Below are 17,131 nucleotides of genomic sequence, written 5' to 3' on the forward strand. Positions count from 1 at the left end.
TGAAAATTTAAATTTATCTATTATGATTATAAAGGGAATAGATTTTGAAAATCTAACTTAAACTTGATTTTAAAAACTGTGTGATTGTCAAACTTCTCAAATAATTAGCTTTACTAGAATTTTATCGAACACCAAAATGATCTAAAATCATTTTATAATTGATTTTAGAACTCCTAAAATCATTGGCAAATGAAGCCTAAATAGGTTAAGTAATTAGCATTTTAGTACCCTTTAACTTAGACCCTGTGATCAATACTATTTGTGAGAAATTGGATTGGACGAGAATATAAAAATGTGAAACTTAAAAAAATTTAAATTATGACATTTTAAACTTACCGGTTAAAAAATATACTGATCTCAAACTAGAGAATACTAAATGCAATTTCGTACCCTTAATGAAAATATTACTTCACCTATAAATTAACCAAGATGACCTCACTTTTCAAATCCATACTCGAGCTTATTCCTTATCTATTAGCCAAAAAACAAAATAATAATTATAATAATAATAATAATAATATAATATAATTAAAAGGTCTTCTCTCTGGACATGCCGTGTATGCATTAACTCAATGATTAAGAAAATGGTAGGAAGCTCTCCACACCACAACGACGTGTCTCGTGACACTACAGTACGGGCACTCATATGCATTTATAACCACCAAAATATTGGTTCACGGGCCATTAATCCTCTCTCTCTCTCTCTCTCTCTCTCTCTCTCTCTCTGGCTCTCTATATATATATATATATCATACAAACGGATTAAGCTATACAGATCAAAAGAGAAGAGAGAGACTTTACTCTGAAGATCATATATAAACATATATACTATATATCAAGAATGAAGGCTTCTTCTTCTTCTCCAAAGATAATGGTAGTAGCTTTGCTGCTAATTGCCATGGCTAGCCATGGAGTTTTTCAAGTCTCAAATGCCCAAACCATTTGCAAAGTGTCAGTTTCAGGTTTGATGACCTGCAAACCTGCAGTGACAGCACCAAACCCTAGCCCACCATCTGCCAACTGCTGCTCTGCACTTTCCCATGCAGATTTCCAGTGCCTCTGTTCTTACAGGAATTCCAACCTTCTTCCTTCCCTTGGGATTGACCCTAATTTGGCAATGCAGCTTCCTCGAAAGTGCAAGCTTCCTCATCCTGCTAGTTGTTAGACTAATAATATATACACAGTGATTCTCTTATTCAGAATCTTGGAAGTTAATGTGATGTGCTTTCAATGTCATTAACTTTGAAAATCCTGGATAAAAGAATTCTTAAATATATATATATATATATATATATATATATAGATATATGTGTGTGGCTATATAATAAGTATATGAAACTTGAAATGCTTTTCTCAGGCATTTTAAGTCATGTTGCTCCTTATAAATCATTATTACTTTGCTTGTTTATGGTATTGATTGCTAATATGTTGTTCTTGCTATCTAGCTTATGCTAGTAAGCTGGAGAGTTTCTTTCTATATCATGTGCTTCATCTATCAAATGTACTTACTGTTATTGGCTTTGGATCTGAGAGTTGATTGTGGTGATTTAATTAATAGATGTTACGGGTTCAATTTTTCATATCGATTTTTACTTTTTTGACAAAATTAATTAATAATTGTTGCATTATCAATAATAATGATCATTAGTGATAGTGATGATAAATAACAATATTTAAAAAAAATGTCTACTATACAAGGGTCATATACAGATGGTCATATATGCATCTGGGAGTCCGATCATATATGGGGATAGGGCTCAAAAGGATCCAAATTCTGAATAGAGGTATGGGAATACCTATAAAAAGAAATTGAAAAAATTAATAAAATTTAGGGTTTTTGGCATTGTTGTCCCGTGGACTTTCAGGAAATTTACAATTTGTACCGTGTATTTCATGTTTAACACCTATTTCCCCTAAATTTGCAATTTTGTTTTTTTACTACAATACCATTCCAGCTTGGTGGTGCCAAACCTGCGAAAAATACATGCTTCGGCGAATTGCTGTTAAAAAATTCTAAGTTCAGAAGGTATAGATGCTAAACATAAAATACAAAGTTCAGAAGATAACAATGTCAAAAATCCTAAAATTTAATATGTTGTAAATTTAAACATAAAATTTTAATAAGAGTTTGCGTAAACCTAAACTTTTAATAAAGAGAATAAAACTTTTAGTAAACCTAAAGTTCTAGTTTTCCAATACTCTAACTATACACGTCTTTTTAATTCTTTTCTTAACCAAGCCACAAAAAGTAGATCCTATTGCAAATTCAATATCCAATGTGTATCCCGTACACATAACCGTGTCACACCGTGTTGACACGAATATTTCACCATTTTTGCTGAGTCCGAGCAATATAGGTGTTTATCCATTTCCCAAAACAGATTATAATTGCATTAGAATTGTTTTGATGAATTAGTAATTGATTGTTTTCTACCCACCCGAAAAAAATATATATAGTTAACTGTAATTCATCAATAAATGAAATGTTGGGTTTTTTTTTTTTTTTTTTCTTGGAGAGAGTTAATAATAATTAACTCTATGGTTAATTAACTCGGTTGTACAACTATGAACATAGATATACACAGTAGACCTGGCAATTTGGATCATGACACGGCGACACGACTCGAAAACGACACGGAATAAATGGGTTTGGGTTTATTATAAATGGATTTGGGTCATAATCGGGTCAACCCGTTTAACACGATTATTAATCGTGTCATTTTCGGGTTGACCTGTTTAACTCGAAATTGACCAGTTACGACCCATTTATTAAACGTGTCAGTTTCAACCCGACACGATTATATACCTATTACAACCCATTTAAATTTAATTTTAAATTAATATTTTATCATTAATATAATATTTAATAACTAAAAAATATTATAAATTAAAAATTTTATAAAAATAATTTTCTATTACTAATTTTTTAAAAACAAAAAATACAACTTTAATAAAACAAAAACATAAAAATTTAAAAAAATTAAAAAAAAATTTCGGGTTAATAGGTTAATTTTCGGGTTAACGGGTTAATAGGTTAGTTTTCGGGTTAATAGGTCAATTTCAGGTTAACGGGTTAATAGGTCAACACGACCCGTTAAAATAATCGTGTTAAACGGGTCGTGTCGTGTTGACCTGTTTATAAACAGGTCGGGTTAGTGTTTTAGGTACCTGACACGATTAATAAATGGGTCGTGTTCGGGTTAGATATTTTTGACACGATTATTAAACGGGTTGACACGAACACGACCCACCAACCCGAATTGCCAGGTATAATACACAGATTGTCCAACCAACACAAATTTAATCCACCACTTGAAATTGCAAGGCTATGCCAACATCTATCCTTTCAATTTTTTTTTTTTTTCTACAAAAAGAAAAACTAACAACAGATAAAGTCTAAAGGAGTAGTTGTGTTGAACCAGATGGGTACTGTTACAAAAGGAAAAGAGGGTTATACACTCAATGGTTAATGATAGCCTCTAAGAATTGTGTATGCTGGGGGCAGACTAGCCCCTATAAGCTACTAGTCTTTTTGTCACATCCCTAACCACATTTTTGTCTATCCTCGAACTATTTTATTCTTGTATACTTGTTGAGGCATTTGCCATTGATCATCCAGCAATTGACATGACAATTTAATTAACAAAATATTGATTCATTTTTCACATATAATTTTCTAGTTTTCGAAAGTCAAAGAACTTAAACAATATTCATGAATATCGTTTCTATCAACTCTTCGTTTCCAATGGTAATGGTTACTACCTTACTTATGATTTGACTTAGAAAACCATAAAAGAGATCAACAATTACTTATGATTTGACTTAGAAAACCATAAAAGATATTTAAAAAAAAAAAAAAAAAGCTTTACAAGGATAAGAAAGAGATTTGAACTTAATACATACCGTCCGGAATTATAAAATTACATGAACCAATCAGGGTGAACTTTTTTGGATATTACAAGACTAATAAAATCATTTCAAACAGAGAATTTTTACAAGATAAACAACAAGGCAGTGGTAGAACTAACTCTGGGCCAAAGAGATACCAATTATGGTAAATACACATGAATAAAAACCCAAGAGTGAATATAGCCATGTATGGAATAACCCTGCCTATCCAATTACCACCGATTTCTTCATACATACTGTCATAAGATCCCTATTCAGAAGAAGAATTAACGAAGCAATTTCTTTAAACTGCAAATTTAATGGAAATCGGCATGATTTCTGAGAGTATGTGACCGTGGGGGACCTCGAAACATCTAAAGCTTCAAGCCTCACTAGAAGATTCATGAGATTCCTCTGTGCCATAATTCCAGAGTTCCCTCAACTCACCTCTTATCGAACCCAATATAACAGTAACACCTGATAACAAAGAAAACAGAGAGAATTTTGAAAATGGGAAGAACAATGCATGAGATCCAACAATTATATAGACAAAAAGAAAAAGAAAAGTGAAGCTAAGGCCGTAAAGAATACTCAGAAAACTGATTAGATGAGATCTATAAACCAAAAAAAACATCAGAGTGAAAATATTACCTAGTGTACATGGAACAAGATAGAGCAGTGCAGGTTGACCATGCCCATTCATTATATATAATCCCAGATATGTAAGGAAAAGGCCTGAAAACCAGCATCAACCCAATCAATATCAATGGCAAATAACAAAATAGAAATGCATGGATCAGTTAGTTTCAACCTACTTGGAAGTATTAAGAAAGTTATAGACTACACCATGGTTTCTAGCAAAATGTTTATCAAAGTATGAACATATACACTAGGAAAAAAAAAAGACTGCTATCTGAATTCTGCAAATAAATTAATTTGGATAAATGTGTCATAAAAGCACTCACCTAAGCCATAGCCTGACATCAACCAAGGAAAGTATGAAGTTGAAAAACTCTTCTTATTTGCTTTGTCAAATCTGAGACAACAACAGAAATTTGCAAATTTAGGGATGCATAGAAATAGTCTCGTATGAGAAAAATGTTGCATTTGGAAGCACCAAATACAAATATCAAGGAACACTGCATATATTCAACAAAGTAAATACTGGAAATAAATAAATAAATAAATAAAAATCTAACTCTTTGACTTAGCTAACATAATCATCAAGGAACACCGGAAAAAATTGACCAATATATATATATACAATATATATATATATATGGTTTTTTTGGGGGGGGGGGGGGGTGTGTGACAATATCCCACAGTCCAAAACACAATGAGATTTTTCTATCAAGGCATCTGGATAGGAAAATGATACTGTGCATTTGCATATATATGTAACTCGTGGAAAATGTACCTTATTCAACCAATATTTAGAACCTCAAAACATTGACAACTAGTAATTTCCGTTTCTTCTACCTAGTTAGCCTTTCCCTTGATAAACAAATGAAGATATTACAAAGAACAACAGAAAAAATGTATAAATGAGTTACAGAAAAACTCGTCTTACAAAAAAAAAAAAAAAAATGCAGGGACACCAGAAAACATTGCTCAACCCGACAATTTTAGAGGTGATATAACACAACCCTCTATTAGAGGACTCCATTTGATAAATTGGGCTCTTAGAGTTGAATGAAATGGGAAAACTGGTAGATATACCTAAGATCTGTAGACACAGTTGTTAGAAATGACATGACATGACATGGTCAAAATATACCCACTTGCTAAACATCTGTTGGTTGTAGGTATTCCATGGTTTTAACATCCATTGGGGTAGACAAAATTCCCCCATGTTTATTCTATTTCAGTGCCAAAACTATGCATCTTTCAAATATAATATAAATAAATAATAATTCCAAAACTAAAATTCAATTACCATAATGCCAACTTATTTAGGCAGTCTTAGAATATTATAACATGATTATACAACTAACAACTTGGATAGGATAAGTAGAATATGTAAACCTACTCAAAAGTAAAAATACAAAAATACAAAAGGAGGCTTAAACGTAAATCAAAACAATTACTTGAGCATTAACTGCTCCAACAATAACCTTTAGCCACGGATAGAAACTGGGAGAAAAAAAAATAAATAAAAATAAAAAAATTCTAAAATGCAAACCCCTACAAAACAACAGTTCTGTGAGCTGTTAAACCACAATTTTTAAACCACAAAACCCATCATGAATGCAAATATAGGCAGATCCTTAATCAGTAGGGGTGTCACCAACTAGGACGACATTTTTGTCAAAGAAAATGTGTCCATGGTGTTTATTGAGTCACTTAGTAGCAATAATTTTGTGATATATGCAATTTATTTTCCCAATATTTGTGGTTAAAATTGAACAGAAAAAAGTGACCTCCAGTAACAACTCTAGAATCATTCAATTCATATACTAGCCTTTTGCCCCATTGTAATTAAAATTGACAGAGTTTAAATATCAGAACAAATTTAAGATTATGCTAATTGCAAAAGCATTTTCACTCCATCTTTTTTATAGATGTCATATGTAAGAAACAAAGATGACTACTCTTACCATACAACAAATCATAAAAATTAACTTCCAAAGTGTGTGCTAAGTTTCTTTGCAACAGATTCTGATCCCTCCATTTTCATTTTTATTTTTATTTTTGCAAACAGCCTGGCAAAAAGGGAATTTTTGTTCCTCGTTGAGATGTTCCTCGGCCATCTGAGGTAAGTGGTTTAATGTGTCGTAACTATCCAACCTCAAACATTCTAAAACTATTTATGTATATACTCTAGAAAATGACCAAAGTGAAAGAGCCACTGAAAGGATGACATGCCTTAATCTATCACTTGGAAAACATAAAGATTAAGAAACTAGAATTTAAAAACTTCTAATATTCTAGCAAAGAATATGACCTTATATGACAGTAAAACACATCATCCAATCCACAAAAAGGCTATTTAAAAACAAAAAGTGAATCTTGAAATATTTATGTAGTATTTGAACTTGTAATTATTAATAGAAATTCAGTACAGAGTGAAAACACTACCTATGAGAAAATGAAACAAGCAAACCAGGAAAGAGAATATCCCCAAAGCCAACCATATCATAACCACCCCAAGGGTCAAAAGTACGAGGTACTCTTAAAAGCATGGGCATAGCTTCTCCACCACTATTGTCACCTCGAGCAACCTATGAGCAACAAAGAAATCCCATATAAGGAAACAGTCAAAATACAACATTTTACATGACTCCACATATTGCAACACTAAATTCTAGTCAACAAAACATCATCACCAAAGAACTATGAATCAATCTCACTGCTTAGCATAAAAGGATTGCAATTGGTAATTTAAAAACATAAGAAACAAAAATAGAAGCTAATATAGGAACTTACTGCAATCATGACACTCTCTTTGAACAACACTGGTGATATAAATACCCAAAAGATGTCATAAACAAACGCACAACATAGAAGTATAGTAGCAACCTGAAATATATGAAAAGAATTGTAAAGATAAGGTGCAGCATGCTATCAATTAGATAAGGAAACGAATTAATACCCTGATATTAGGTAATCGAGCAATTTGCAAGACTGTTATCATCAAGCAGATACCCTGTCATAACAAAGTTGCACGTAAAGGAGCAGACTGACATAAGTAGGTTCTCAAAGAATTAGCATGGCTACAAATACTGTGTAGAGAAACATTTAGTATAAAGCAGTCCACCAATTACAAATATTGGGGAGAACTTATAAATTGCAACAGTAGAAAATGCACAACAATATGAATATCTTTCTGCACTTCTATAAAATGCTTATTGGAATTATTGCAAGATACCCACATTATACTAGAGAAGATGTTTCAAAGGGAGATCAACTACTAACATCAACAATTTTAGGTCATCTTTATCATGAACATGCCTCTATCTTTTAGTTCACCTCTTGCATTAATTCAACTTCCACTTCTAGGATTTAGATTTTTTAAGAAATTTTAGGGACTGCACCAAATGGTCATCTCTTCTTCCATTGCTTGAAGGAGTTGTTTCTGATCCCAGTGTTCCAACTAAAAAGATTATGGACTATCAGACTCTCCTAAGTTCTTTTGTCATATATACTGTTGAAACTTTTTGATAGATGATCATTCTTAATGGGTTTCAAACCTTTACCAGAAAACTTGGAACTCGCTAACTGAAATTTTCTAATAGGGAACTGGACAATGATACCCCCAAGATGGCCAAGGGCGATTAGGAGTGGCTTGCTTGATAAGGGAAACATAAGATGCACCCCTCAAAGCCCTAGGGGTTTTCTCATCTTCTATTTCATTGAACAGAAGTCCCTCCACTTAATTTGTTTTTTTCTCCTTATCATTCAGAAAAGATAAGAAAATTTCAGGGTAATACAATCCATCCATAATTTAAAAACCAAATAAAAGGTGAATATTTAGGGTTCATTTTTGCATATGGACCATGACAGGTCCTTCTAAAAACCATTTGTCCCAACCACCTAATTAACAAGCTTCGCCAACTAATTGCAGAAAAGAACATTATCTTATTTGGAACAAAACTTGCCTGATACATTTTCTCAGAACTTCCTCAGCAAATTGGATGTTATTCCAAAAATCCTAAACACACTCATCATATCACCACAGCTATATTCAACATACCAAAAGTGCTAATTTGTTGGTTTTCTAGAAACTGAGCAATTTTGTTAGAGATGGAATGAAGAGTAATTAAATAAGCTAAAGATGAAGAAGTTCTCTGCAAAGAACTGATCAACTTGCATATCTTCCCCCAGGAATAATAACTTTAAAGCTTCTACCATAAACTAATAACTTAGAGGCCTCTAATAGGTCTTCTTTAAAATTATAGTATTCTTTCAATACATAGGAAGTAAAAACTTACTCAAAACTCTCTAACAAATCTCCTGCCTTTATGAAATTCTCTTCAGCTTCTTTTATCATCTAACACATCCAAAAAATCACCAAAAGTCCAACTTGAAAATACACGAGCAATGCACCCCATTCCAATCCTCACCAAAGCTCTCCCCTTGTTCAACTTCCAAAACAAAAAATCTTACTGCTAAGTTTTAACAAACTATGGCTAAATGCCAATAAGCATAAGAACCCTTTCTATTCTCAAACTCAATGTCTCAGCTCCAATTATTCAGCTAACCATTTTCACTTGATCCTCATTTGAGAAACTCTCACAAACTCTTATTTCGTTCCACTTATGGTTGAGTTCAGCAGTTAAGTAAGTTTTCTTTTTAAATAAAAAGTAAAAAAAATAAAAAAATAAAAAATAATCTTTCTTCTGTTCCCCTGCCCCTTTCCCAAAAGGAAAAGAAAATTTAAAAATAAGAAAACAAAGAGAAGAAGATAGCAGAAAATTATTCTGATCCGGAGATTGACTCTCATTCAACTAAGACTAATAGAACCATGTAGATGACAATTCTACCAAAACGACTAAAATAAAAATAGGTAACTAAGAAGAAAAGCATAAAACACAGAACTATACATTACGAATTTTGCAATATAAAGCAAAATTGACATCAACAATAATGGACCACTGGTATAATAGATTGAATGTTTAGAAAATATCTCATGTAATATCCAAGGACATAAACAAAACTATAGGATTTCCAAGGCAACAAGATATAAGCACTGAAAATATTCAGGAAAACAGGGACTAGACCCAATAATCTGCACACTTAACCACTCTTATCTCAAATGATTTTTTTAACCTTATCAATACCAAAAGCTTAAACATGTACAACACAACAATGTAACAAAAATGGCGTAAGAAAGATCAAACATATGACCAGATTAGTAAACTATGCTCTCACAAGTTACACCTAATGCAGGATGGAAACAAGGAATTGATGCAAGATGGAAACAATTTTCGAAAACTTATGAAAGGAGGGAAAACCATATTCTAAGGCCTAAACTTTGATTTGGAATGATATAGGATGAAGATGGGCCATTTGGGACCTTTAAGGATCCAAGTAGTTTTAGTTGAATTTAGCTTCTATATTTAATTAGATTTATTTTATTATTTTAGTTTTCTTATGTTTATTAGGTGGTTTTATTATTTAGTTTCCTTATTTAATTAGGGTTTCCTATTATTTTAGTTTCCTTATGTTGTTAGGTTGTTTTATTATATAGAGGTTATAACCCTATGAGACAGTTGATGAATAATACAAATATTTTTCTGAGATTATTTTCTCTGCTTTTGTGTAATGCAAACCAAAACTAGGTGTGATGCCTAGTGAAAACCAAAATTAGCTGTGATACCTAGGGATTTTAGGAATGATTCCTAAAATTGTTCTAGTGTGATACTAGAGCCCTATCTTTTAATTTTCCGTTTTCTTTTCTTCTCTACCTGTTCTACATCAATACCATGTTCCATCAAACCCAAAAGCTTAGAACCCGACTATGTACGAAGTACAATTAGGCTAGCACATAGAACCAAAGACACTGATACATGAAACTTACAAGAATATCTTGCCCAATCCAAGCATGTGAAGATTTTCTCTTGATAATCCAGACAATTGCAAATGCCATACAGAAAAGTAATACAATGAATGAGAGGATAGAAATCTCCCCCACAAGAGGCAAAGTCAACGTCTTCCTCCCACAGCTTCTGCATTTACTGCTCCACAAATAGTAAAAGAGTAAGATAAAAAATTAATAATAAACTATTATACATAATGCAGCTAGTAACAGGTTCAGCAGGAGGGGTGAAAAAATTTTGGATGTACCTTGAAATCAGGCTTACTATAACATTATGCATTCCCTGTATGCAAAAGCTATACCAATAAGCTGGAGACAGAAGTATAGTGATAGCATTGGTTTCCATAATGGAAATATGCCATTCAAGGTGACAAAGTATATATAAAAAGAAAAATATTAAAAAATAATAATAAAAGGAAAATGGAAAAAGTAATGTGTATGCGTTGTCCCCTCTAGTTAGGGTAACCACTGTATCTGACTTCTAATCTCATGTATGATCAAAACTTTGGTCTAAAGATCACATTTAAAAGGTTTAAGCACCTTTTTGTTGGAGCAAAGTCAAAATATAAAAAGATGCAGCACACTGCCACTTTGATGTACATAAAAAATAATAATAATAACAATAATAATGTTATGCCAACAGATTAAAAAAAAAAAGGGACATACATTGGTAACCAACTTGAGGTTAATGTAATTTCTATAAAATTGTAATTTAATATCATACCAAGAAACAGAAAAATGAAAATTGCATCTATTTCTTCGTATAAGATGCATTATTATGCATCCTATGGATGAAGGCACACATATATGAATTTTTCTTGTCCCAGCTCCCCAAATTTTCATGCATGGCAACCATCTTATCAATTATCATTCAGCCAAAAGTACCATTTCTTATTTCAGCAAGAAATAACATAGCAGACAGAACTGTCTTACCTCAATACCACCAATGGAGAAAAGTATAATCAGCACCCAGACAAACCAAGATGACATAAAAAAATATAGAAGCACCAGAAAAGTTGAAGCTGTTAAGACAAACACTACAGCACCCTTTGCATTAATATCAAGAATGTCACTCTCATCATCTTTACTTGTTTCATCTTTAGAAGATCTCTGCAGATGAAAGAAGAGGATATTCAAATGCCAATATTATCCATAATTACTGCACTCCAACAATAATCAAAAAATAAAATAGTTTAAAGATACAAGTAAAGAAGATACAAATATATATATATATATATATTGTTTTGGAAGCCTTTACCCTGGCTCCTAGATTTGATGCTCCATTCCCACCAAAAAATAGAAAAACAGACACAGTAATAAAGTAAACTGTATAATATACAGGGAGAAAATCAAAGTCACATCTGAGATACAGGCATTTAAAAATGACACCAAATTTGTTTACCAAGTAATATAGAAGTTTGTTTGGTTGACAAATTAATATAACCTAAAATCATGGAAAGTGAACCAAATAAGATAATGCCACATCATTTGGTATCAAGATTTGGTAAACAAATTTGGTGACTCTAATATTATTGTTTGAGAATAAGAGGCTTGTATTTAAAAACCTTTGGCGATAGCTCATTATAACGCTCATCGGTTTCCTCAACAGAAGTAAAATCTGACCAAAGTGTAGCAACTGCAAGTGTCCCAACAGCCATCATCCATAAGAATACCACTGAGAAGTCCACGACTGGGCGTTTTGGAGAATACATAGCAACTTCCACTGCATTAGAAAAATACAAATGAGAAATACATATAGCACACCTACCTTTATTAAAGGCTCCTTAAAACAGGCTGTCGGCTCCAAGTGCAAAGATGAAATATCAATCAATATTCATTGTCCGTCCAAAAATAAATAAATAAATAAATAAATAAAGAGAAGATTTCACCTTATACACCAGATAATCTTAGATTCTAGCCCTTTAAAGTTAGAAGAAATGAAATCAATCCTCCACCTAATGAAATAGCTTAGCAACAGTGTGCCATTAGCTCACAATCTCAAGATCAGTATTTGAAAAGGTGAAAACAGAAAAAGTCCGGTTTTCTACATGGTACAGGGCATGGCCTAAGTCACAAGACAAAGAGGCATGTGCCTTTTAGGTATTAAAATGATTTGAAAATCAAAAACATACATTTAAATTGCAAGACTGTTAAGACTGTCAAACGTACAAAAGTGATGCAAAAATTAGAGAACATAGTGGAGATATTCTTAAAAGTACAAGAGGGAATGCTGGAAAATGTAAACCAGTACCAGAAGTCATTGGAAACTCAGAGAATATGCTTTTGATAGCATGCAGCATGTAGCTATCTGGGCTGAGATCTCAAACTTGGGCCTTGTTGCTCATCTTAATTTATAGGAACTCTACTAAAGTTTGAACATGGTTAAGAAAAATAACTAGTGTTAAGTGTTACATATAAGGCCTACACCTCACTTATTGGAGATTATGCTATGCACCATTTGCACCTGAATTATAAATAAGGATTATTTTGAGTAGGCCTGTCGGATGTTTCACCCAAAAAATTGTGCCTCAAAACACTTTTGAGAACAGTGGTAATGCAACAATTGTTATACTAAAAGTGATATTGTGCTTAGATATGACCAGGTACAGAAAAACAATTCATATCGAGGACCAAAAGAAGCTTCGAAAGGACCTCTATAGCTACCCAAATTCTGTGTTTTGGATAAAGGATTTTAGCTGACTAAGTTGAATGGAGTCACAGACCCTAATATTCACCATTGTGACCATTATTAACAACTCATATAGCCATATAAAGAACAAGCTATCTCAAAAGTATAATTGGTCCATGTACAAGTATGTATGAAAATATTTATAAGGGCGTCCACAGTCCACAAAATGATACGGTTTTAGTCCAAATCACTGATTATTCTTCTGAAGTCTCTCCAAATAAGAACACGACTGTACTGTAGCATGAGATCTGCAGGTGGCATTCAATTTCCTATCTACAATCCACATTCAGAAAAAACAGAGTTTAAAAGTGTAAGAATTTAAACTGACCTTTTTTACCACTTGATAAAGAATCGTTTAGCTTTTCTCCTCCTGACTTTGGAATCATCACAGTAGGTATTGAAATATTTAAAGTAGTGGCATTTTCAGGACAAACCATCTTGTAAAGGTCTGAAACAAGAGAAAACAGTACAGAATTAAGTACTTGAAAAGTTGGTTGGACCTTACAAACTTACCATCATATTCATATCACCTGTCTGCTATTGCATTATTTTTTTCATCTTTTTTGACACATCAACTATAATGCATGTCGAGCTAAGACCCATTTCAACACCATATACAATTTCCTAAGAAATTTTTGGTAATACTGTGACTGCAGTTACCGAAGAATTAGAAAATCATTTTAAAAAAGGAAAATAAATAAATAAACAAAAAAATGAAAAAAAAAATACAAATAAGAATTACTGCATAAAACAAAACATAAATGCATGTCAAAGAAAAAGGGGAAAACATGAAGCAGAATTTCTTCTAGCAAGGTTAAAGATTCACAAACTAAACTGAAGACTAATCTTTCTCTAACATAATATGTGTCTGACTGGATCGGATAACATTAACAAAAAAATGTGCATGAGAATCAAAAAGTAGTTTTTCAAAATAAATTTTCATAAGCTAGAAAATGTAACAAATAATTTTAGACCCATTTAATTTATTGCTTGGATCCTTTTGTTAAAAAGGTCCCATTGATACTCAACTTAAGGAGGACACAGTTACAGGATATTCATTAGCGTGATTAAATACATAGATATTATAGTAACACAGTTTATTGAGTTTAATTCAACAAAGATATATAGATACATAAATATAAGCAAGGAATTTTTTTTTTTTTTTAAATTTCTGGAACAAAATTGGAAAAATGCAACCAAATGGTTCATCCCATACTTAAGATTCATCATGTACAAAAGAGCCAGCCTATTCAAGCTAAAGCCAAATGCAATTGAAAAAAAATATATCAGAAAAATAACAATAACAATAAAGCAAAAATCCCAACCCATTATTCCCTCTTACCCAAAATTCCAAAAGGCAAGGAATTTGATGTTTAATACTTAACAACTACCAGCAGCGATGAAAATAATATGTCAACATATAGAACATATGTTTTGGATTAAGTATTGAGGTTTAAGAGATAACAGATAACAATTTACCATTTCAGACTTTATGTCAAAATATTTCAGTATGGTTATACCAAACAACAGATAAAATATTTTAACCTTTCTTTTCGGTGGACAGTACTGGAAATAACACCTACTTAAAATGCAAAAATAAATGCAGGACGACCCAGTGGCAACCTGTTTAAAAAGAAATAAAGAAATAAAGAAAAAGGAAAAAAAGAAAATGCAACAAAACTTATGGATCCCCAAATTGAGGTTAGAAAGCCCCTTCAAGATGGAATAGTGATGCTTGGCACACTGGTTGTAATTGGATAAGTAGTAAAGGCACTAATATTTTAGTGTGAAAACATAAAGAAAGACAGATAGAGATAACAAATAGATAAAACAAAGGAGAAAGATAATCAAGGCATCACACCACATTTACAAGAATAAAAATGTTAGTACGATAGTACCTTTGACTTCCAAACCCTATACTACCTCTAGCCATCCCATTGAACAACCTTATTCCTTTCTTTTAGGGGCTATCTCAAATTACTTTTGACTGCTCTCTTCCATTAGTTATGCTACAACTTTCTACTCTGCAACAAAGCTCTACTATCCTACAATAAAAGTTCTAATTGCAAAACCTAACATAGCAATATTCCTTGCACCAAAACAGGAGAGCATAAACAGATTAAGCAATGCAGATGATATATGTAAGCGCATTGATGTTAACAACCTTCTTTGTCATTTATCACCATCAGTGCAAGGGCACCTCCTGACTCTGCATTCTGTGCCTTAACTGTGAAGTCACAATCACCACGTACTGACAATGCAACAGATCTAGATAACTGCAAAAGGGAAAACGTGACCATATCCACCCAAATGCTTTAGAAAAATAAATAGAACAGTCATTTTTTAAAATTAGTTCATCAAACATCAATGCTTTATACGATCACTTTCCAAAAAACTATAAAACAAAATGTCAAAGTTTTTCCAAACAATTTTAAAATTTTATAAGGCATATTTTGTTCCTGAACTTATAAAATTAACAAGGATTCTTTTTACAACCTACACAGAGGCATTTAAACGCCGCCTTGAGAGCTTAAAAATTCTTAAGCGTCAGAAAGCATAAAAGACAACTGCAATCAAAAGAAGATAATGTATAACCTGTGTTGTGGACTTAGAACAGCCATTTAAGGGATTTGTTAAGACAACAGGCCATTTGAGAGTAGAGTTATAACGAATAGGCAATAAAGACCCAAATCTTGCATTAACCCCTACAAAAGTATCCCGTTCTACACCATCAGCCCAATTCTTAACCTTGACCTGAAAAATGAAAATGCAGTGAATAAACAACAACAAAATTTCATGGATAACAAGAAAACCGAGCATTTTTACAATTTGACAAAACAAACACACAATCCAAACCGAATCGAAACAGAAAAACAACAAAATCAACAAATGGGTATGAGAAAAAATCACAAGAACATTAAATCAACAAAATGGGTATGAAAGTGATACCAATTTGAAAAGGTTGATAAAACAAGGAACAAATTTCATACAATCCAACACTAAGCCCAAAATAATTTCAAATTAAAAAAAAAAAAAAAAGAGACACCAAAATTAAGAAATGGGTATGAGGAAAAAAAAATTTGCAAAACTCAATCTAAGAAAATGGGTATGAATTAAAGTGTTACCAATTTATAAGGGTTGTTACAAGAGGGGGACTTAGGAGACCCATCGTCGTCAAGGGTGACATCGCTGGAAGCTGAAAAGGAGAGAGAAATGAGAGAGAAGAGAAGAATTAGGCGGAGGAGGCTGGTTGAGAAAGACGCCATTGGCCACCACCGCCAATTTCTCTTCCAAGGGAGAGAAAACGGAGAGAAGAGAGAGAGAGAGAGAGAGAGAGAGGAAGCAAAGAAGAAGAAAAAATAACCAAAAAAAAAAAACTTGGGAAACAAATTTTTTTTGGTTCGCGGAACAAAAATGCAAAGCCTTAATAAACTGTATTTCGGAGGATAATACCGTTAACGGTGATAACCAATATAGGAATAGGCTGAGAATGGCTTTTATTTCATAACAGGATGAGAATGTTTTTTTTCTTTTTCTTTTTCTTTTTCTTTTCTTTTTCTCAATTATTAGGTGTTTAATACTTAAAATTATATTATATATAGGTGTTTAATCTTTAATGGACCTTTATATTTATTTACTTATTTATTTATCTAAAATACAAGCTTCAATTTCCCTTGCTGTTTTCTTATATAATAAGTTCGAATCTTTCTATTACTTATAAAAAATAAAAATAAAAAACGTTTGAATATTTCATTTTCAATAAAATAGTGACACGTTAGTGTGTAATTAAACCTTGATAAACAAATTTAGTGACTGAAAAATTACTGCATATAAATGTGGTATTTTAGTGAGAAAAAAAAAAGGGTAATACAAATATTGTTTAGTAAAATCTTTATTATATATATTTGATAAATAATTTATATCTCAGTTGAAAATTTTGTAAACGAAAAAATTGATAAAAAATAAAACAAAATTGATCAATTTACAATGGATATTTTTTCATCAATTTTTTAATT

At 32.1% G+C, this 17,131-nt stretch overlaps 2 protein-coding genes across 2 annotated transcripts in view; one reads left to right on the forward strand and one right to left on the reverse strand.

Moving 5' to 3' along the window:
• The first annotated feature begins 723 nt into the window (after positions 1 to 723).
• LOC107422148 (putative lipid-transfer protein DIR1) overlaps positions 724 to 17,131 on the forward strand; it is a 324,822-nt gene continuing 308,414 nt past the window's right edge. The window contains exon 1 of the mRNA XM_060815238.1: positions 724 to 1,216. Coding sequence (XP_060671221.1) covers positions 842 to 1,165 — 324 coding nt within the window. The 5' untranslated portion in view covers positions 724 to 841 and the 3' untranslated portion in view covers positions 1,166 to 1,216. The remainder of the gene's footprint in view (positions 1,217 to 17,131) is intronic.
• On the reverse strand, positions 3,873 to 16,589 carry LOC107422166 (signal peptide peptidase-like 5). Its single transcript, XM_016031574.4, has 14 exons — positions 16,241 to 16,589; positions 15,711 to 15,869; positions 15,280 to 15,391; positions 13,444 to 13,563; positions 11,992 to 12,149; positions 11,360 to 11,536; positions 10,675 to 10,709; positions 10,409 to 10,565; positions 7,481 to 7,534; positions 7,315 to 7,407; positions 6,967 to 7,109; positions 4,854 to 4,924; positions 4,540 to 4,623; positions 3,873 to 4,365 (listed from the first exon to the last, which is right to left on the reverse strand). The coding sequence occupies exons 1-14, from the start codon at positions 16,379 to 16,381 to the stop codon at positions 4,271 to 4,273; spliced, it is 1,599 nt and encodes a 532-aa protein (XP_015887060.2). The 5' UTR covers positions 16,382 to 16,589; the 3' UTR covers positions 3,873 to 4,270.

The sequence above is a fragment of the Ziziphus jujuba genome, chromosome 3 (genome assembly GCF_031755915.1).
Source record: "Ziziphus jujuba cultivar Dongzao chromosome 3, ASM3175591v1".
NCBI lineage: Eukaryota > Viridiplantae > Streptophyta > Magnoliopsida > Rosales > Rhamnaceae > Ziziphus > Ziziphus jujuba.